This window comes from Lactuca sativa, chromosome 3, assembly GCF_002870075.4.
Source record: "Lactuca sativa cultivar Salinas chromosome 3, Lsat_Salinas_v11, whole genome shotgun sequence".
Taxonomy (NCBI): domain Eukaryota; kingdom Viridiplantae; phylum Streptophyta; class Magnoliopsida; order Asterales; family Asteraceae; genus Lactuca; species Lactuca sativa.
Window position 1 is genome coordinate 304,992,684 of NC_056625.2, and position 24,226 is coordinate 305,016,909.

At 35.9% G+C, this 24,226-nt stretch overlaps 1 protein-coding gene and 1 long non-coding RNA gene across 3 annotated transcripts; both read left to right on the forward strand.

Moving 5' to 3' along the window:
• The first annotated feature begins 5,922 nt into the window (after nucleotides 1-5,922).
• On the forward strand, nucleotides 5,923-6,738 carry LOC111911366 (protein ALP1-like). The gene has a single exon (XM_023907155.1). The coding sequence runs from the start codon at nucleotides 5,923-5,925 to the stop codon at nucleotides 6,736-6,738; it is 816 nt and encodes a 271-aa protein (XP_023762923.1).
• A 13,378-nt stretch (nucleotides 6,739-20,116) lies between these two features.
• LOC111911364 (uncharacterized) lies at nucleotides 20,117-22,910 on the forward strand. Of its 2 annotated transcripts, none has more exons than XR_008231297.1 (5): nucleotides 20,117-20,657; nucleotides 21,023-21,143; nucleotides 21,250-21,330; nucleotides 22,080-22,164; nucleotides 22,707-22,910. It is a non-coding gene; the product is annotated as an uncharacterized LOC111911364 (long non-coding RNA). The 2 variants fall into 2 exon arrangements; XR_008231296.1 differs by having other exon boundaries at nucleotides 20,121-20,471; nucleotides 22,707-22,908.
• Nucleotides 22,911-24,226: the final 1,316 nt, after the last annotated feature.

Consider the following 24,226-nt stretch of genomic DNA (forward strand, 5'->3'; position numbering starts at 1 on the left):
ATTTAGATATTTGATTCTTGTTAGAGTTTGTTCAACGTCATAAATGAGTTAGGGTTCGAACTCAAGGAAGATGAAGGGTTCCAGGAACAAAATCGAAATATGCCATGGATGAAGGGTTTAAACTTGCAGAAGATGAATAGTTCTAGAAAATCAAGGTGTTGTAGGTTTGTTAATGGAGAAAATCGAGGTGTTGCAGGTTTGTTAATGGAGGTGTTGCACGTTCGTTAATGGAGATGAGGAACTTCTTGATGTTTCTTCAGCCTTTGCTTGAGTGTTCTTGGTTTTATGTTCAAGTTTTGGTCATATTAAGAGCTTAATGGACTTAGGGTTTTTGATCTTGCCTTAGAGTTGATTCCTAATGGATAAAGTTGGAAACTTTATCCATTAAGTCATTAAAACGAAGTAGATATGGAACTATGAGCCTTGATCGTGATTAAGCTCTTAATGAGAGAAATGGCATCCTGCCAGTTGCCACGACGTGGCCAAAGGGATGGCCACGACGTGGTGAAGTTTGGATCCACCACCATTTTGTCTTGGCATTCCCACAACGTAACCAAGGAGGGCCCATGTCATAGCGTTGACTTTGACTTTGTTGTCCGTTGACTTTTGACCGGTTTGACTTTAAGGTCAGACTAGGAGGATTTGGTTTGTTGAATGTGGATTTATCTCTTTTGGTGATTAGTCGGTTTGTAGGATTGAGCAGTGCAAGGTGTGAAAGTGTTGTTGTGCTTCTTCGGTTCTTTAGTTCAGGTGAGTTTCTTATTATGTCATGTATCCTATTTTATATCATTTACATGGTAGGATAGAGGTGTTGTTATAATACAAGTATGTTAGTGGCTATGATAACTCCTTTGTTATGTATGTCAAGTTTAGGAAACTTGGTGTCTTGGTATGCTAGACTCGTAGGATCTTTCCTATTGATCGTATGTTACTATCATGATTTATGTTTGATTAGGGTAACTAGGGTAGGCCAGTTATCAGGATTATGTATGACGGACCAGCAAATGACTTAGTTGAGAAGTGGTCAATAGCAGGGTAACTAGGGAAGGCTGGTTGCTAAGGGTATGAATATGTTGGTATTTGTTATGTATAGTTAGGTAGTAAGGATATCTTGGATTTTATGTAGTTTAAGTTAGATAGCCTGAGAACTCTTGGTCTAATGTCCTATTGTGATGTTCTTGTCTGATTATTCGCTCTCGAATGGGTCATATGTTCAAGTGTCTATCTGATCTTTGACTGCATATAACTTTATGTATGGCATGCAAGACCAGGATGTGGCTCCTAGAATTAATATGGAAGACCATGATATTGTTGGATTAGGTGTCTAAGCACATAACTATAATTGGTATAAACTTGAATTAATAGTAGCACAATCCTTTTGGGTTGCCCTCAAACCTACCACCTGGACAAGATGACTTTCAGAGAGAGAGGTTGATTTATTATTTGCTTAATAAATTGAAATAAATCATTTATTAATATATTATGAGAATAATATATTAATTTTAATTAGTAATATTAAGTTAATAATTAATCAGAAATTAATTGGAATTAATTTCGGGATTAATGAAATTAATTAAAATTGCAGGGTCTAAGTGTAATTGTTCAATAGTTGAGCAAAAGGCATCCTTGTACTGATGGCTTATGATCATAACAACAAACCTATGTGTTCATGCCTAATTGCTTTGGATCTAAGTTTTTCACTAGTTGAACATGCAATTGAAAACCAAAGCAATAAACCCTAGATCTAGCATACAATTTCGAAAATTATATAACAAAAAGGGTTTTGATGTTTACCTTACTAGTTATGTAGTAATAACTAGAACTCCTTGTAGATCCTTGACTCTTGATAGCTTAGTGCCTCAAATGTTGCACCTCTAATGGTTCACAAACACCACTAGCAAGAGGATGAGAGGAGAGAGAGAAGAATATTCTTAGAAATTGGCTCTACTAGGGTTAGAGGCAAGTGTAGGCCGAAATCTTAAGAGATGGGGTCTTTATATAGTTGTGGGTTGCTAGGGTTTCAGTAGGAAACCCTAATTTCCTAATTAAGGCTTAAGCAACCCATGGACCTCCTATCAATAAGCCTTGGACGAAATCGATAGGGTCTCCCTATAGGATTTCGTCCACTCCTAATTAAGGAGTCCATCAGCTCAGTTTCACAACTATCAATGATTTGCAAAATAGCCACTGTTCCTTTAATCCCAAAATTAATTCCAACTTAATTTTTGATTAAATACCAATTAAATAACATGATTTCTAATTAATATATTATTTCATAATACATTAATAAATCAATTAATTATTCCAGATAATAAATTCAACCTGTCTCCAAAAGGCATCTTGTCAAATTGCTATGGTCAAGGCAACCCAAAAGGACCATGCTACTATCAAATCAAGTACAAATCAATTATAGTTGTAGGCTTAGACACCTAATCCAATAGTCTCCCACTTGGATAAGTCTAATACCTATGATTGCAAGTATGACTTCAAAATTTAACCAGCAATCGTAGCTTTCAAAAGGCGTTGTTGAACTCTGACCTAGTTAGTTACGTGTCCTTTAGATAAGTGATCAAATATCCTACCGTTCTACAAGATATCGTATGGACATGAGACATGGATTATAATCATTATCTCTAACCAAGATTTGTTTCCCGGTTTATGACGACTGACAACAGACTACTAATTGAACGTATCAATTTAGTCAAGGCTTGGCCAAGCGCTTAAGATGTCATCACTAAATCATCGAGGAGCCCATAGATATCGCAGGACGAGAAATAACCTACACCCTCTGATTCAAATTCAAGGCCTCCAACAACGAAGGTGAATACGAAGCCCTGGTGCATGACTAGAACTCGCTAGTCAAATGGAAGCACACAACTTCATGTATACACCGACTCTTTGTTGATTACACATCAAGTGAAAGGATTCTATAAAGCCAGAGAAGAATTGATGAAAATATATTTATCCAAAGTCTAGGACTTACAAAAACATTTCAGCTACTTCACGATAACACAGATCCCTCGTTCAAAAAACAAACGCGCGGATGCTTTAAGTAATTTAGCATCTTCATCTTTCTCTCACTTCACGAAGAGTGTCTTGGTTGAAATTGTCCTATGCAGGAGCATACATGTGAAAGTTGTCAACACAGTCGAGGAAATAGGAGCGACGTGGATGGACCCGATCGTACGCTACTTGATGGATGGGACCCTTCCAAACGACCAAACGGAAGCAAGTAAAATACGGATCAAATCCCTCAATATTCCATCAAATAGGGTGTGCTTTATCAAAAAGGATATATGACCCAGTGGTTAAGATGCGTTGGACCCAAACAGGCAAACTATGTTTTATGTGAAGCACACTTCAGGTCATGTGGTTCACATGCAGGAGCCCGAAGCATCGTTCAAAAGGTCGCAAGGCTTGGAAACATGCCAGAATTGTCAACAACATGCACCAACTATACGACAACCTCAATGTGAACTAACAAGCATCTCAAGCCCATGACCCTTTTACCAATGGGGAATCGACATAGTGGGGCCATTTCCAGAGGCTCCCGGCCGTGTCAAGTTTCTAATAGTCTCCATAGATTGTTTTACAAAATGGGTAGAAGCCGAGCAGGTAGCAACAATCACCGGTCAAAAGGTATTGCAGTTCGTTTGGCGCAATATTGTTTGTCACCTCGGAATTCCAGGAACAATCATCAACAACAACGGGAAGCAGTTTTCCAACAACCATTTTAGAGAATGGTGCGAAGAACTTAAAATCTAGCAAAATTTCACATCTGTTGCTCACCCACAGGCAAATGGACAAACCGAGGTAACCAATCGGACCATATTACAAGGCTTGAAAGCAAGACTCGGTAAAGTTAAAGGACAATGGGTCGAAGAATTGCCAAATGTTCTTTGAGCATATCGAACAACGGCTCGAACTGGAACCGATTGCACACCCTTTAGCCTAGTCTATCGTTCTGCCACCTGAGATTGGCTTACCAACTTACTGCGTCAGCAACTTTGACCTAACCACAAATGATGTAAACCTAAGCCTCAATCTTGATTTACTAGAAGAACGACGAGAGTTTGCTTCTTTAAGGAACGCTAGATATAAAACACTGACAGAACGATACTACAACAACAAAGTAAAACATAAACAATTTAAAATTGGTGATTTCGTTATAATAAAAAATGAGGCCAACAGACAAGAAGGCCAAAAGAAGCTAGATCCCAACTGGGAAGACCCTTACCAAGTAACAGGCACCAAACGCACCAGATCATACCTCTTAGCCGACATGAATGGTCGCCCCATCCCAAGAACATGGCATATAAGCAACATATGAAGGTTCCGCTTTTAAGAAGGCGAAGAAAGCACGTTACAACACGACACAGTTATCTCATATGTACAAATAAGCCGTTTTCTAAAAATGTGCTTTTTGATTCACCATGAAAATAAAACAAAAGTACTTATGGCTACAAAAAGCCAAACATGATGCATCACCGTTCCGACATTATAAAAACTAATAATATAATAAAAAAAAAAAAAAAGGCATACCTACGCGATTTCACGTGACAATCAAACAACGTCCCACAAACAATGGCCGTTGATAAAGAGTAATAAAACTTGTATAAAACATATCATGTCAAATCAACTTATATGTCAACAATCAAAAGACGATGCATCCTCGTTCGACATTAGAGGAACGAAACTGTATACATTAAAATGTATACTTTCGTGGCTATACACGATAACAAAATGACTCCACGGAAACAATAACTACATATGTTAATAATCAAGTTGTTCACACATTACATGGGTCGGTAATGTGTATCGCCCACAAACAATACACACGGCGCAAACACAACCAGTTATAATCATTTTCAAACAAATGAATATGATTACGGAAATAGAAAAAGTACTATACAGAAAAAGATGAGTATAATGTTTGTCCACAATGGACTAGAAGCAGAGCCTCACCAATAAAAAGCAGCGGCAGTATAAAAAATGAAAAATAAAAAATAAACAACCAACTTCTAGTCAAAACGATTTTTCTTAGACGAACGGGTGTGGGCAACGCGCATGACGCGTTATCTTACGTGGCATACGTCCTTAACGGCGCCATGGCGGAGAACACCGCCCCAGGGTCGCGTTAAGGCGCGTTACGCCACGGCGCGTTATGGTGACAACGGGCGATAACGGGTATTTTCTTTTTTTTCGACATAATTTTGACCGTTCGAAAACAAACGGTAACATAAAAAAAAATCAACTTTTATATATATACTATATCAAATCATATTTCTTTCATTTTTACCTACAAAATTCTCTACATATTTCTTTCAATATTTCAAAACCAAAATATGAATGAATTTGATCCGGCCCATCCGTATAACGATGATAACGACGAAGATGATTTGTTCGTGAGTATGATGTACCAGTATTATACAGGCAGCCTAGTACAGCCAGATCCAGCTCCATTACTCACGCGACATGCAACGTTAAATAGAGATCGCGAGGAAAGGCATAGACGACTAGTTAACGATTACTTTGCGGAAAATTGTGTCTACCAACCAAGCGATTTCAAAAAAAGATTTCGTTTGCGAAAAACTGTTTTTGAAAGGATCGCCAACAATATGGAAGCAAGGTATCATTTGTTTCAACTTTTATTATTTATAAAACGTCACTTTTAAATAAATATAGATATAATTTTTACGTGTTTACTATTTATTTAGGTATCGTTTGTTTACTATATATTTAGGTATCGTTTGTTTCAATTTTTATAATTTATAAAATGTTACTTTTAGATAAAAATAAATATAATTTTTACGTGTTTAATATTTATTTAGGTATGAATTTTTCCAAATGAGATATGATGCTTGAGGCAAACGAGGCTTCACAGGGTTGCAAAAATGTGTTGCTGCAATTAAACTTATGACAATGGGGGAGTCGCCCGATTCTATTGACGATTACATGAGAATGTCTGAGAGGATCGCACGAGAAAGTTTGTATTTATTGGCAAGAGGTGTTGTCGAAACCTTCAATGAACAATACTCGCACAAACCTTCGTTGCATGATATGCAACAATTATATGCGGCGCATGAAGAAAGACATGGTTTTCCGGGTATGCTTGGGAGCATTGACTGCACACACTGGAAATGGAGAAATTGCCCTGTGGCGTGGAAAGGCCAGTATTCGAGCAGTCATCATGGAGCGCCTTCGTTGGTATTAGAGGCTATTGCTTCACAAGATTTATGGATTTGGCATGCTTTTTTCAGGGTTGCGGGTTCTAACAACGACGTCAACGTTCTCGATGATCAATCACCGATATTTGACGATCTTTTGTCAGGAAAAGCCTCAAATGCTCCTTTCACAGTGAATGGAAATGAATATAAGTTCGGGTATTACCTTACAGATGGAATATATCCACAATATTCTACGTTTGTGAAGGCGTTTCGACACCCAATAGATCCAAGGGACAAATATTTCAAGAGACGACAAGAAGGAGCGCGTAAGGACGTTGAACGTGCTTTTGGGGTTTTGAAATCAAAATGGCACATTGTTGAACATGCGGCGAGACCTTATGAGTTAGATACTCTACGATATATCATGTATGCATGTATCGTAATGCATAACATGGTTGTCGAAGATAAAGGACGCAATATTGCAACATATTCTCTTATGGAACCAAGACATGTGCAATTTCAACTAGGGACATCAGAATATTTACATAGAGTGGTTGATATTCAAGATTAACGAAAACACAAGCAACTCCGTGAAGACTTGGCGGATTACATCTATGTTGGTCACGAAGATGAAGATGAATAGTTTTAGGGCAAAAATGTAGGTTTTATCATCTTTTTTTGTTTTTGTTTTTTTAGGTTTTTAAATGTTTTTGTGTTTTGTCGTAATTTTTTTAATGTTGTTTTTAATTTAAGATTTATTAAAATTTTATTTTTTACCTTTCAAATGTAAATAAATAAAAAAACAAATTCGAAATATAGAAAAAAAAACATCAAAAATAAATAAAAAATAAAATAGAAAATAATTGGTGTTATCACATGTTATTAGATGTTGCCCATTTCCACCTTGGGTGTTATAACACCATGTATGAGTAGGATGCTGACATAGCACCTTTTGGGTGTGGTAACATGTGATAACATGTTACCCACACCTAGTAGTCTTATAGACCCACATCAAATAAAGATACAAACCACCTTTTTCATCCCCTTACTCCTATTATTCAAATGCATGGTAATATATAACGAAATGTAATAGTTTTATTGATAAACACAACAAGGCCACATTCATCCATACATCTCATACAACTAGCAAAAAGTTATTTCAAAGATCCCTAAAACATAACATGAACAAACACAAAACCGCCTTAACGACCACGACCGCCACCCTGACCACCAATACCACCACCACCGCCACGAACGATTTCATTCTCGAGCGTGGTCACGTACCTACGCAATTCTGAGTTCTCACTAACCAAACACTGAACTTCTTTGCAGTAAAACCCCTCATAAGCAGCGAGGAGTTGGTGATAACGCTCTAGAGAGTCAGCAAAATGATTCACATATTCATAGTTCTCTTGAACTTGTCTCAAGTAATCAACCATTGGATGAATGTTTACACCCAACGACGGGCCAAGAGAGTCCCCAATCCCAATTGGTGTCATCGGCATCACCGGTACAACCGGCACCGCAGGCGAAACCACAGGAACAAAAAACTTCGACCCAATAGCCTCCACGGTAGTCGTTGTTCGTTCAAATGAGCCTGCTGAACAAGTAATTTTTGTTTAATATATATATATATATATATATATATATATATATATATATATATATATATATATATATATATAACTCATAAATATCGATAAATAAATAAAAAAGTATATAGCGTTTTGTGACGTTTCAAAAACAAAATTTAATAATAAAAAGTTTCATTTTAATACATATCTATATATATTTATATGTATGTATATTACCATTGAAAATTAATGTTTCGCTAGTCACCTCACATCAGAAATTCTCCGACTGATTGAACAAATCCATCGCTCTCCTTTAAGGTATTAACTGAAAATAAAACTACTCTTAAATTATAAGGATGAACAATTTACAAAAGGAGGTTGATATATATAGCCTGGTAAGTAATGAGCCACATATCCTGTAACACCCAAAATCAGGAAGGCCAAGAAAGGAAAGGAAACCCTAAGTTAAAGGGCCGACTCGGCGAGTCCGAGCGGGATCCGGATCGAGGAGTAAGTGACCGACTCGGCGAGTCGGCTAAGGGAACTCGTCGAGTCGAGTCTGAACAAGGAAAACCCTAATCCCGGGATTTGTATCCTATATAAAGGGTGTTATGTCCTTTCCTCAGCCTCCATATCATCCTAGAGAGCCTGTAAACCCTAGATTTCGTGTGAGCTTCCATCATTTGAGAGAAATAACTTTAGAGGAAGGAACCTTTGAAAGGAACTTGAAGATCAAGAAGGTTGCTACAAAGGAGAGGTGTAGATTCGAGATTTACTTCAGTTAGTGTTCATCTTGGAGGTAATAAGCTGCTATCTTCCCTCCTTTGCATCTAGATCTATTTTTGTTATGAGATTTGGGGGTTTTATGGTTGTTTGAGACCCAATTCGGGTTTGGGGCCTAGATATGTGGTTGCCACTCTAGATCTAGTGTTAGGATGGTCCAATATGTCATAAAGCATCAGATATTGAGTAGTTGGTGAAGCCCTTTTGTCCTAAAACCTAGCCCTAGGGTGTTTTGAGCCTAGATCTCTTTAGTTATACGTAAAGTTTGCAACTTTACGTAAGGATTGAGCTTTGGAAGTATGGATCTATGATTTGGAGCCCCTGCATGGCTCGAAAAGCCACTGAATGGATTAAGAACTAGAGCGACTCGGCGAGTCACATGGGTGAACTCAGCGAGTTGGATGAAGTTGGACAGGCGCTCGGCGAGTTGGAAGAACAACTCGGCGAGTCTGTTGAAGATTGCCTTAGACTCGGCGAGTCTATTCCTGGACTCGGCGAGTCAAGTCGCGAAACCTCCAACTCTTCGAGTTAAGACTCGGATCAGTGAGTTAAGTGGGGACTCGGTGGGTTGGACAGGTCAGGACTTGGAAATCGGTGGACTCGGCAAGTCATGGACTGACTTGGCGAGTCGAGTCCCGAATGGAAGGACTCTGAGCATATGAACTCGGCGAGTAGGGTTGACCTAGAAGGTTGAATTTGACCAGGACTTTGACTTTGACCAGAGTTGACTTAGTTGACTTTCGGGGACAGTTAGACTAAGTGTTGCATTGATATCGGTAGCTCAGGGAGCTAATGGAGCAGGAGTTCAAAGAGTTGTCGGGTAGCAGCTAAAGGGGTTATCAGCAAGTTCAGCAAGTGCAGGTGAGTTTCCCTTTGTGTGAATGGGTCTAAGGCCACAATGTCGACCCATGTAGTTATGAGTAGAAGACAGGGGGTTAGCCCTAGGCACAATATGCTAGTATGATATTCAGGACGAGGTCCAATGATAGCGGGCGGGTGCCCAAGGAATGGTTTATGTGATAGTTTATACTTGTTGTCTGTGTGATACTTGTATGTGCCTGGTAGGGAGGTGAGTGTGGGCGAGGTCTCGTATCTCACCAATAGCAGAGTGTGGATGGTGTTCCACATCTCATTAGCAGCAGATCAGGGGCGAGGCCCAAGTTAGGGAAAGAGTGGGTGTGGGTTGGGCCCGTATCTCACTACCAGTAGGAGTGTGGACGGGGTTCCATGACTCACCAGTTGCAGGACATGGGTGAGGCCCAAGATAGGCGAGGCCTTTAGAACAGGATTCGGTAGTTTAGACAGCCTGGGAATGTTTTACTCTGATAACGAACATATGTTTTGGAAATTAATACTCTGATTATGTTTTGATTGATGATTATGCTTTAAGTAATGTTTTATTAAAAGAAATTTTTAGTCTTGAATTTTGGGACGTTACATATCCAGTAAAAAAAGAATATTACAACATCTGGAAATCTATCTATCTGCAGAAACATAGACTTCATCATACCTAATGCAACTTGATATATATATATATATATATATATATATATATATATATATATATATATATATATATATATATATATATATATAGCCTGGTAAGTAATGAGCCACGTATCCAGTAAAAAAAAGAATATTACAACATCTGGAAATCTATCTATCTACAGAAACATAGACTTCATCATACCTAATGCAACTTGATATATATATATATATATATATATATATATATATATATATATATATATATATAGAGAGAGAGAGAGAGAGAGAGGTGGGTTCAATTGAGAAAATAAAAAAGGTTGAGAATGGGGAAATCATTCTTAGCCACTCATTTAATGTGACATCCCCATTTTTACGGTCAGAAAAGACCGATTTTGTTTATGCTTTATAGAAATCAGAGTACCTCTTTTAATAAAAATGTTGCGGAATTTGTTCCCAGTAAAACATGATAAATACGTTATCAAAGCACTTCCGAAGAAAAATATTTTTATTCATTTCAAAACATTTGGGATGTCATCGTCAATACAGAAACATAAGCATAAACATAACTTACATTCATTATCACTAGTGATTTATATCTTCTTAATCTCTCAGTGTAATGTGACTTCATATCAACACCTGTGATATAAATAAACTGAGTGGTTCAGGTTGGGAAACCTGGTGAGTACATAGGGATTTCAATCCCATGATGTTATACCATATATATAGTTTAAAACTCACAAAATATACAATTTCACCATATATATATAAACAACTCTTATTCCACCCCGCCGATCCTCACAACGAGACTATCCATACTCTCAGACCTAAGATTAGCCGTTTTACCTAATCCATACTCCCGGATCATAAATGAACGACTTTACCTAATCCATACTCTCGGACTAGGGACGAATGACTAATCCATACTCTTAGATTAATGATGAATGATTATGCCTAATCCATACTCTCGGACTAGGGACAATGACTATGTCTAATCCATGCTCCCGGATCAATGACATATACTAAGGTTTTATTCTCTGAGTATAATTCACTCGTACTCGTAAGAAAACACTACCCAATATTCCTCATAATTAATTTAGGTTTACTCTTTATCCTAAACCAGCATATATAATCAGGTATGTTCTTTAACAATTATCCCAAGCAACATCAAATAATTTGCACATAAACTTTGTAACGCCCGCAAATCTGGGCTAGTCAAATTAGAGGCAATAGGGGTCGAAAACGACTTTTCAACAAAAGATTATTTAGAATAAATAATCTTAACCAAGTTGTAGCGTATGTTACAAGGTTTTTCGTACATATAAAGAACGCCGAAAACCGAGTTATAACGAAGAAGTTATGACCCGTTGAAGTTTCGCGACGGAACCGACACGATACCGGGAAGCGTAAATAGTGAATTTACGATAGAGCGAGATTTAGCCTTAGCGATCTAAACGAAAGTCGTAGAATATGTTAAACTAAGAACATCGATAAAAAGAACGCCCAAATCTGACTTCGTATGAGGAAGTTATGATTTTTCTAAGATTTAGCATAGCAGTGCACAGCCCGAAATCTGAATTTTAGATCGGTCGATTTTTAGCCGACGGGATCTAAATGAAAGTTGTAGTACTCGTAAATACCAACGCGTGTATATAAAGAACGTCGATAATAGAGCTCGTATGTGAAAGTTATGGACGAAGCTTAGTCCCTACTTTTCGAGCGCGGCGAATTCGATACAGTTTTGTAAATCCGAGATAGAATGAGAATTAGCCAACGAGGTCTAAATGAGAGTTGAAGATCTCATTAATAGGAACTCAACGGTAAAAAGACAGACAAAAATGGAGCTCGTATGCGAAAGTTATGGACGAAGCTTAGTCCCTACTTTTCGAGCGCGGCGAATTCGATACAGTTTTGTAAATCCGAGATAGAATGAGAATTAGCCAACGAGGTCTAAATGAAAGTTGAAGATCTCATTAATAGGAACTCAACGGTAAAAAGACAGACAAAAACAGAGCTCGTATGCAAAAGTTACGGACGAAGCTTAGAGACTACTTTACTATAAAACTCCTATAAATACAAGGGTGAACTCCTCATATTTTCTTCACACCATAAGCCTCTCTTTCTCTCTCTAACTTCTCTCTAGCCTCCCTAAACCCCTCCCAAGTCTACGAAACCTCCCTAGCACGAGAAGAAAGCCCCGGAGCGCCCGACGGCTCCGAGAAGAAAAGCTTTCGGCTTGGAAACGCTACTCCAGCGAAGCCCGATTTTTAATAAAAACTCGATGTAAGTGAGCTACGCCTATACTATATTTAATATAGATTTTATTTAATTATAGTAACATTATTAGGACCTTAAAATAATTATTTGGGCTATTATTATGAGTTATATTGAGTGTTATTTAACGCTTATATAATAGTAATAATAGCTAGACTATTAATTAGTCGTGGTTAACGTTAAAAACTAAACCCTAGTGGTATTGATACTAGGTTTTGTCGAGGAAAATTGTTTTGAGATAACGAAGTGCTGTCTAAGTTCGGAATCACCACCTAATCAGGTGAGTGCATGGTCTCTTTCATCTTACACATAGATATGAAGTTTTTTTAATATAAATTACGTGTTATGTGTGCATATTGTCTGAATACTTGTTGTCTATGCTGGTGAAAGATTTTTATACATGTTTTAAATGATGTAAACTGTATAAAGTATTTTATATCTACAAAATATGTTGGGTAAAACATGGGTAGATGAATGATGATGGATAAAAGCTGAAATAGAGGAACATTAGTAGTACGGACCTAGTGCCCTATAGGTATACATTGGCAGCAGTGGACCTAGTACCCTATAGATGAGCACTGGCAGCTGCGCCACAACCCGTAGATGATTTAGATCTACGGTAAACGTCCTAGCAGCTACGCTGTAAGGATAGTATCGGCAGTTGCGCCTAATAGGGAGCCTTATGAACATGACAGTAGTGTTTAAAGGTCAATACCGGCAGAAGCGCCTCATAGAAAATGTCCTAATTCTGGCAGCTGAGCCTAAGTGACAATATTAGCAGCTGCGCTTGACCAATGTGTCATTGGCAACAATGGACTTCATGTTGTTTCCTTAGGATGATCCTTAGGAATGAATGAATGAGAAATAGCTGATTCTTAGGGTAGATCCTTAAGAATAAAGAAGATAATGGGGATGGGTAATTGGGTTGATTGTTTGATTGTTTAAACATAATAATTATATTATTGTGGGTTGAAAACCCTATGTACTCACCAGGTTTCCCAACCTGACCCACTCAGTTTATTTATATCACAGGCGTTGATATGAAGTGACATTACACTGAGAGATTTAAAGAGATGTAGATCACTAGTGTAAATAATTATAAGTTCTGTTTATGCTTATGTTTCTGTATTAACGATGACATCCCAAACGTTTTAAAATGAAATAAATACGTTTCTTCGAAAATGTTTTAATAACGTATTTACCATGTTTTTCTGGGAACAAATTCCGCAACATTTTTATAAAATGAAGTACTCTGATTTTTATAAATCATAAACAACATCGGTCTTTTCTGGCCGTGAAAATGGGGATGTCACAGTTGGTATCAGAGCATTAGTTTAAGCGAACTAGGAATATGGATTTATTTCTAGACTTAAACTTAGAATGCTAAGCGATGATTGTGAGGTGTGAGCACTAGCTTATTTTAGGAATTGTGCCTAAAATGCTTTTATGTGCTAAATGCTTGTGCCTGATATGCTGTTATTTGTTCGGATCTATGGTCTGTTGCCGACCGGATCTGGAAACCTTATGTGTTTAGGATTCTAAGCGTTTAACTACGATATTAGAACTAGCATATAAACGTTTCGGAGTGATAAGAATGATTTAAACGTCAATCCTAAGTAAAGGTCTAGATTCACCTTATTCGGCGTATAGATCAAGATGGCAAGAACCCGTAGCGGAAACGTGAATGCAAATGGGAACCGAGATCAACCCCCAGTGATTGAGCAAATACCGGTTGTGGTAGCCGTTGCTGAGCCAATAATGATGGCAGGAGTGCAAGCGATGATCCAAGCAATGTTGGATCGTCAAATGGAGGAAACCAGACGTTTGCTCCAGCAAAATCGAGAGGAAGCGACTATTCAGATCGAACAGCCCAAGTTGAACGAAGGGCAGACTGAGGAAGGAAACTACAGTGGGACTGTTGGTCAAGTCAACCCACCAATAGTTCGACAAAACAACCAAGATGACGAAGTCGAGAGGAATGGATGCAAGTACAAGGATTTTCTGACTTGCAAGCCATCGACTTTCACTGGAAAGGAGGATCCGATCGGGGTCATGGATTGGATCTCGGAGATGGAATTAGCTTTCATGACGTGCGGTTGCAAGGGAAAACAACAGACCACGTTTGCAGTGCGTCAGTTTCGAGGAGGTGTTGTACGATGGTGGAATACCTTGGGAAAGAAGTTGAGCCCCAATGAGCCCCTGCAACTAACATGGGTAGAATTTCTGGTGCATTTCAAACGTAGGTACTGCTCAGCCCAAAATCTGCTCGAGCTAGAAAACCAATTCCTTACCTTAAAGAAAGGAAGCATGTCTATTGATGAATACACCAACAACTTCACAGAGAAGATGGAGTTCGCCTTACGTCTTGTTCCGGATGAGCTGACAAAAATTGACAAGTACGCAAAAGGACTTCCATGGGAATATGCAGTGCCAGTGCGTCAGGCACCTACTTTGGAGGCAGCTATCTGGGCTGCCAAGTCGGTTGAGGAGATGATCAAGGGAAGAGCCGCCAACAAGACTGAGGTTGGCGAAAAGAGGAAGTTTGAGGGGTCTGCGAAGCCCGATGAGAGAAGCAAATCAAGTACCAGGAAGTTTAGAGGAGGAGAGAGTGAAGAAAGATGGTGCGAGAAGTGCAAAAAGAAACACTCTGGAAAATGCAGTGAGGAAGTAACTTGTTTCAAGTGTGGGAAGCATGGGCATTATGCCAACGAGTGTAAATTCAATAAAAGGGTGTGTTACGAATGTAATGAGGAAGGGCACTTCAAGCAAGATTGCCCAAAGAGAGAGGGGGCTACAAAGCCAAATGTGCCGCCAAAGCCAAAGGCGAGAGCATTTCAAATGATCCTTGACGAAGCAGATGACAATGCGAGGATTCAGGAGTGACGGCTTGACATCCAAAGATCGAGTTATGAAGTAGCCATAGAATCGTATGATGTAGCCTGTTAGAGGCATAGTCTAGGGTGAACTTGAACACCTATGTAATAGTTTCAAGGAATAATAAAAACCTTCGTTTTGATATTTGATGTGTTAAGTTGTTATATGATTTTATTGTGTGGTGACTTGGAAAACTGCGGGACAATACCTGAGACGAGTATGAGTAGGTGTGAATGGTAGTAGAGGCCTATACTACCGGAAGCACAGGACTCACACTTGGATCAGGGAAAGTCACAAGGTTACCAAGAAGCTAGTAATTGATTTCGTTTTATTCAAGTGTGTTGTTACCATCGTTTCGGTAATGACTAAGAAGATTGTTGATATTCCGACCCTAGTGGTCATATCGAATCGAGTCCGACTACGATGAGTATGTTGTGTGGTTCAGAGAACCAAGTTTGATGTAGCGTCCGACTTAAACCAAACGGTTGAAATCAAAGCGATCAATAGAAGTATCGCACTCGTTGTTAAAGAAGTTGGTGGCTAGAAATGCCTAATGTTAAAGTGTGATTATATCACATTAGAACATGAAGGAAGGCATAGTCTGTTTTAGAATTTAACTCTAAGAGACCTAAGTCTAAGTGTTGCAACATACGATGATAGGTCATTAGAATATGACACATCGATCTATAGTAGTAATAAAAGAACTTATCTCAAGTCCGTATCCAGCAAGGATCGAGATTGTGACTTGAAGGTCATAATTTGGAGTCTAACCTGAGGTAGAGAGCAGGTGCACGATCAAGTACTCTTACAGTCAATGAGTTTAAGAAATAAAATCGAAGGAATGTAGAAGTTATAATTATTACCTAGGATGAAGAGATGACGTATGGAGTCATTATACGACCCTGTTTCGTTGATGATTCCGGGACGTAATCATCCTAAGGGGGAGATAATTGTAACGCCCGCAAATCTGGGCTAGTCAAATTAGAGGCAATAGGGGTCGAAAACGACTTTTCGACAAAAGATTATTTAGAATAAATAATCTTAACCAAGTTGTAGAGTATGTTACAAGGTTTTCGTACATATAAAGAACGCCGAAAACTGAGTTATAACGAAGAAGTTATGACCCGTTGAAGTTTCACGACGGAACCGACACGATACCGGGAAGCGTGAATAGTGAATTTACGATAGAGCGAGATTTAGCCTTAGCGATCTAAACGAAAGTCGTAGAATATGTTAAACTAAGAACATCGATAAAAAGAACGCCCAAATCTGGGGCTTCCGCCTCGTGCTAGGGAGGTTCCCTAGGCTTTTCGGGGGGTTTCGGGGCTAGAGAGAAGTTCTAGAGAGAGAGGGAAGTGAGGGGAGGTGTGAGGAATGAAGAGGGCTTCACCTCTTATTTATAGGAGGCTGGAGGGTCACTCACGTCGTGAGCCAGGCGCAGCCTGGTGCTGACACGTGACATCGCACATAGGGTGGAAATCAGCCGATTTTCAATAATTCATAACTTTCGCATATGAGCTCCGTTTTTGACGTTCTTTATATCCACGCGTAGGTAAAAACAAGATCTACAAATTTCATTTAGATTTTGTCAGCTAATTCTCGACCGATCTTAAATTTAATAGTTCAAGGAGATTAGATTGCTAAATGACCGCGAAGAATTCGTAACTCCCTCATACGGACTTCGTTTTCGTCTGTATTTTTACCGTTGAGTTCCTATTAATGAGATCTTCAAATCTCATTTAGGTCGCGTAAGCCAAAAACCGCTCGAATTAAAATTCGAGTCTCAGGTCGTGCACTGCTATGCCAAATCTTAGAAAAATCATAACTTCCTCATACGAAGTCAGATTTGGGCGTTCTTTTTTTGTATGTTCTCGGTTTAATGTATACTACAACTTTTGTTTATATCACTAAGGCTAAAAAGTCCTCTATCCTAAATTCACTATTTACGTCTCCCGGTGTCGTGCCAGTTTTGCCGAAAAACTTCGACGGGCCATAACTTCTTCGTTATAACTCAGATTTTGGCATTCTTTATACGTACGGAAACCTTGAGACATATTCTACAACATGGTTAAGACTATTTATTATAAATAATATTTTGCTGAAAAGTCGTTTTCGACCCCTATTATCTCTAAATTGACTAGCCCGGATCTACGGGCGTTACATTTAATTAGCCTCTAAACATAAAGGACACAGTGACAAACTTGTAAATATGATATAATAGCCTTCAATCACAAATACGAACAGTTGAAATTCATTCGTTTTTTGCTCTTTCAATCCAACCTTCAATTCTGTTTGAATACGAACATATCTTCAATGTCTACGATTAATTATACTCCCATCATCATTAGAACAACATCATCGATAATCAACAAAAAATTCAATTCGTATCATTCATTCAACATCTTTCATCAAATAAAATATCGAAATTAAGGTTAGAAAAAGATCAAATCATTTTTTGTTTGAAATTTTCATATAGTTCTCCACCAATCTACTATTTTGTAAGATTTAAGTAGTCAAAGTATTATATTTATCACATTTTTTAAAAAGTTAACTTGTATGCACTCCAACTGTTTGATGAAATGCATAAACTAAATTACCACGTTATGTTTACATATGAATATGTTTTTTCACTTGAATCAATATGTGATTATTAAAACACAAAACAAATATGCAAGTTTGTATGTTATCCATATGTGAATAACATATAAATATTATATATATTTCTGAAAACACATTGTAATATTCATATATGAATATACTAACTATTATTCATAAGTGAATATACGATCTAATATTCACAAGTGAATATACTATGTACTATTCTCATTTGATATACCATGTAATACTATATAATATTCACATATGAAAATATCATATAATATTTATAAGTGAATATAGCATCTAACATTCACAAGTGAATATACTATGTAATATTCACAAGTAAATGCATCGTCTAATATTTAAATATGAATATACTATGTTTAGTATATGTTATATTCATATATGAATGATACTTAAATTGTAAAAAAAAATTAATCATAGTTTTTATTCATAAGTGAATAACGAATGTACTGTAGTAAAAATCAGATTCATTTTTATTCACTTATGAATAACGATAGCTGAAAATATAAAAAAAATAACTTTTTTATTTTATCTTAAAACTATATCAATATGGATGTCTATTCGTAGAGAATAAAAAATCATGAATTATGGTATATTTAAAATCATTTTTCGATAAAAATAGCTTCTTAAAAATTAAAAAAACGAAAAAAACCATGTTTTTGTATATATTAAGGTAATGCTTAGCATAGTTTAAGGAAACATGTTTTGTTGGAAAACACATGTGCATTCCTTTTCCATTTCCGCGGATTCTTTGGAGACTTTTGTGGCAAAAATAAATGATTGGCTAAGAATGATTCCCCCATTTTCAACTTTTTTTTCTCAATTGAACCCTCCTATATATATATATATATATATATATATATATATATATATATATATATATATATATATATATATATATATATATATATATATATATATATATATATATATATATATAGGTTCAGGTTCATTTGAAACCATTCTAATTTTGTGAGACCGTGAGACCAAATCTAAAAATAATTTTAAAATGCAAAATAAATAGAAAAATCCAAAAATTCTTTTTTTAAATATTATTTTCGGAACTTGAATTAACTAATAAAAAATAAAAAAATAAAATCCCGTTTTTTTTTAAATACGTGAAATATTCTAATAGAATATTACACTGACATATTCTAAAAAATAATTTTCAAATGCAAAATAAATGGAAAAATCTAAAAATTCTTTTTTTAAATATTATTTTCGGAACTTGAATTAACTAAAAATAAATAAAAAATTAAAAAAATCCATTTTTGTAAAAAATACGTGAAATATTCTAATAGAATATTACACTGTACATATCTAAAAAATAATTTTAAAATGAAAAATAAATGGAAAAATCCAAAAATTCTTTTTTTTACATATTATTTTTGAAACTTGAATTAACTAAAAAAAATAAAAATAAAATAAAAAAATGCGTCTCACGGTCTCACAAAATTAGGCCGTCTCACATGAACCTAACCTTATATATATATATATATATATATATATATATATATATATATATATATATATATATATATATATATATATATATATATAATGTGTGGTGGGGGTAATTATCCTATATATTAAAATTGTCCATCCTTAGCTACAGTAAAGTGGCTAAGGATTTGACAAAATTGGTCCACAACTTTTCATATTTTCATTGGTTAAGAATTTTGCTACAAGACTTTGTCATATTGGCAATTTAGTCCCTAAACATTCATCTGCATTGTACGGTTGATACGTCTCATTCTTTCCTTCCCTCTTCTAACATAATTGATACGTGGCGCTGGTTTTGGCTTTAATCACTGCAACGCGTTCATCTTGTGTTCGTCACCGCCTCTGTCGCCCAATATCTATCGTCCACCGTGATTGCTCACCTCCTCACCCCTAATTGCATCGATTTCAATATGCAGAAGGAAACTTTTTTTTTTCAATCTCTTTCTTTTTTCTCTATCGCTCCACATTTACACCGTCCTTAAACCAACCAACCCATCGATCGTCTCCACCGCCTATCCCTTCTTCTTCGTCACCAACTACTGGTGTACCAACGGATATCTCCTTCGAGTTTCTTGATTCCAATAAGATGCGGACGACTGATACCCCACCGCTTCGATTATAGTTCACCGTTCCAGATGTGGCTGTCCACCGCCACACAAGCCCAATATGAATAATTGTCACCGACTCAACATCTACCACCGATCCAAATACCTCCCTCGGACACTTCTGATTTTCAATGTGGACTCCAAGCACCTCTTTTCTCACGTCCACGGTCGCAGATGGAAGGATGGATTGCGATGGTTTCGCCTACCCGATATGGGTACCGTTCACCGTCTACCGCCATTCTTCTCCACTTATCTTTTTCACATAAGCTTTCGATAACGATGTTTCTTCATGTCCTCTTCATTTGTCACTCACCACCACACCACCTGAAGCTTGGTGCAACTGTGGTACTGTGATGTCGTGTGCTGGAAAACGACCGTCACTTTCTCTTATTCATCACTCTTATGAGAACATTGTTGGTAGTCCTTTCCTATTTAATCGAATTTCATATTCCCTATTCTAATTTTGGAGAAACCTGATCTATGAAAAAGAAACTAATTTTCTCCTTATTAGATACATTTTTTGTACAAATTTAGCAGCTTTGAAGATGCACACCAACTACTCGATGAAATGACTGAAAGAATCTGTAAGCTTATTTTTTTTTTCATATCACTGCAACTTTAATTGTCACCTGTTTTCAAAGTTGTCGATGTAAAACCTCCATGGATGAGGACCATGAGTGATCTCTGCACTAGCTAAGGGGTTATTAGAACCAAATGGAATGTAAAACTTAAGATTGGCATTTTTTCCTTTTTCTTAACATTTTATTGGGGTAGGTTCTACTATTCTACAAATAAATTTGAGCTTTTTTTTCCGACACTCCACAACACTCACCATATTTGTGTATGTTCATGTTTGTGTTCCTTTCTGTTTTGATATATGTTCTGTTCTAGCAGTGATGACATTTGGTACTGTTGTTCCACGTTGTTCCACCTGGCCAATTTGTCCCAGTATTGAATTTTAATCAGATGTTATATTCATAAACTATACAAACAAATCTATCATTCTTGATATACAATGCTAACTAAATTAAAAGAAAAAGATTATATTGGCATCATTATTAAATCAAGTAAATAACTAAATAAATTACATGTATTTTTTTGTCTCTTATTTTTTTGCATATGTCTTGCTCCTCAGGTTATGTTCTATGGTTTAGCCATGGTCGCATTTGGTATATTATCCATGTGGCAACAACTTCTAATCAATAAAGTTGTAGGATATGATATAATTTTCATGAAGAATGTACTGAATTCTCCAGGTTAACATTTAAATAAAGTTTTTGGCATGAATTAATAAGTTATAATTATATCATTAGGTGCATCTTGTCATTTATTTAATTTTTTTTTTTTTGAAATCTGATGCAGGCTACTTGTATAATTACCAGGCACAAGCCTTCTACAATCTTACATATGTACAACAACAAGAAAGGTCACAAAGGTTTGGAGGTTTGCCACATTTACCATTTATTAAATGTACCAAATCGCAAGATCTTTATTGATTTGTTTATAATAGCATTCTACTGTTATTTCTCTCTATGCATGTATCTTAATAAATTGGATCCAAATAATGAATCTATAATAGGATATATTCAACTTAGTTTGTCTTTTATTTATATTTTTCTATCATTCCTTTAATTTTAGAATCTTTATATATATATATATATATATATATATATATATATATATATATATATATATATATATATATATATATGTTCGTTGTGAGGAATTCATCATGGGTTCTCATCATTTTCGGTTTTATAAATGTTTACCTACAAAGAAGTATAAGTATGTTGTTATATTTTCCATTTAGCCCTTTAATTTGATTCTTGGTTTACCTGCTAATTCAAATTCTTTAGTAAATATTTCATATGAATTTGTCTCTTCAATTGTAGGAAAATGTGGCGACCACTTCTAACCTTTTTCTCTTTCCACGTTATATTTTGTTATCGATTTTATTGCAGCTTTATAGATGGGCAAAATGAGGTGATTTTAGTAAAAAAAATCTGAGTATGTAAGACTATAATACCCTTTTAGAACCATAAGTTACAATAAATCTGACTTTAATTAAAAACTAATGCTCTTTGTTAATGGTTGCTTTCTCACAAATAATGGAAACTACTACATTATGAAAGTAAAAAAAAAATTATATGTTAAACTAATAGTTATGTTCTTTGTTAACGTTTTTTTTACAGACTTTTGAATGAAAAGAGAAACCTCTTCAAGAGTACCTTCAATGGGCTGAAATTCTTGAAAAGGAGATTGTCAAACATGATAGAGGTGCACATTCTTTTGTCTATTGTTGTATATGACTAAACCTATGTTTAAAATTTCTAATATAACCTATAACTTTAATTATTTTTTAACTTTTCCTTACGACTTTCCAACATAAATCTCATATATTTTAGCTTAATATGTATGCTGAAGCTCAAAAATTCACCATCAAAGAGGGTGCAAAAGAATGCATCAAAAAACATTATGTTTTCCATGAATCAGAATCAATATGAACACTTGAAATAAAGACCAAAATTTAAAAATATCCATCACCTAAATTGATCACATTTGTTAGTGACAAGGACCTCCCGTCATCTTAGCCCAGGCAAGTATACTTTTTTTTAATTTGTTAAATATTTTTTAGTATTTCTTAGAAATACATCATGATAAAATTGGTTTTAGCAGAGCACAAAGTTTGAAATGACTTCATTTATTTTGCTTCAAAAAGACATATTTTGTCTTTTTAGTCAAACATATTTACCGTTATTATCTTTTACTACAGTCTCATAGCTATCAGTCTAATGTGCCTATTCGTACGTATCTGGTAGCCATGTATGTAGGGGTAGAATCGGTAATTTGACAGCAAGAGGAGGATTTTTTTTAAATAAAGCAAGACCTTCCCTGAGTCGCCTATAGTAAGGAGTTTCTTTTCCAACAGGTATAATATATGCTGGGTGTGGCAATTTTTTAGTTTGGATGTATAGACAACAATTAAGACTCTTAATAGAATACCGATAAAAAATGAAATCTATCTTTATGTGTTATAACATGAAATTAATTCATCTTTAAGTGATAAAAGATGAATTTCTTTATCGTTACGTGATGAAAGATGATTTTAACTACTATTAGCATTGTACTTTTATTTCACTTAAACTACAATAGCATAATGTACAAACATATAAAAGTACAATTTTTAACTACATTCAACACTTTGGCAACACTTATGCTTTTTATGGTCTGTTTTGTTGCCAAATTAGAGGTAAGAAGTTTTGTTTTCTGTTACTCTGATGTAGATTTACCATTTATCGTGTTCAATATGATTATGTTAAATTTGATCCTATGTTAAAGTACTCATTTATTAAAATTTATAGTATTGAAATTAAATATTTTGTCTGTGGAATTATAACAGGCGAGAGAAATCATTGCAGTGTTGGATGTTGATGTACTACTTTACTCTTTCCCAAGAAATGACCCGGCTCTTCGGCTCCAAGTTAGCCAGATGCAAGTTCACCATCAAAAGATGCTTTACTTGAAGAGACTTGCAGAAAGTATGATTAAGCAACCTCTTTAAACCCTAGACTTCATGGTGTATGCATTTCCAGTCCCTATATTTTAATCAAGTTGCATGATATTTTTACTAAAATGATTGATTTGTATGATTATATGTCTATTGCCATATCTGATCCAGAATTGTGGAAGCAGGTTTTAGACCTTTACATTATATTAATGATTTTTCTTCCATTTTATGCATTTATATGTTTTACAATTGTTCTGGTTCTATTAATATTGCATGCAACAAATAATTAACAAAAAGTTGTTCAACTAAATTGGTATAGTCCCTAGGTAACTTTGAGAAATCGTTAGGGCGTGTTTGCTTTTCGGATTCGGTGGAATTGGAATTTGTGATTACATTCCATATGGTCTTTGGTTGCCAAATGGATGGAATTCAACTCAACTGGAATTCTTTAAATTGAAATTTGGATGAGTTTCACCATACCTAGGGGAGGGTAGAAGAAATTCAGTTCCTTACTTCCCTTTTATTTTAATGACCAAAATTAGGAACTTCCCTTTTATTTTAAAGACCAAAATTGTCTTGAACTATATGTACATAGTTAGAACAATAATACTGCTTTGTAAATTGGATAATACTTGCAACAATACAAATTAACTTTTCACTGAAGGCTTCAAACCCCCGCAAAGCGGGGCACTCATCTAGTTATCTTATCAAATTTTTGTTTCTATGAAATCGACCAAAATGTGTTGAAGAGTTGGTATGGCAGGTTTAACTTAATGTAAAATAAGTTGAAACAAATATTGAAATAAGAAAAAAAAAATGTTTCATATAGGG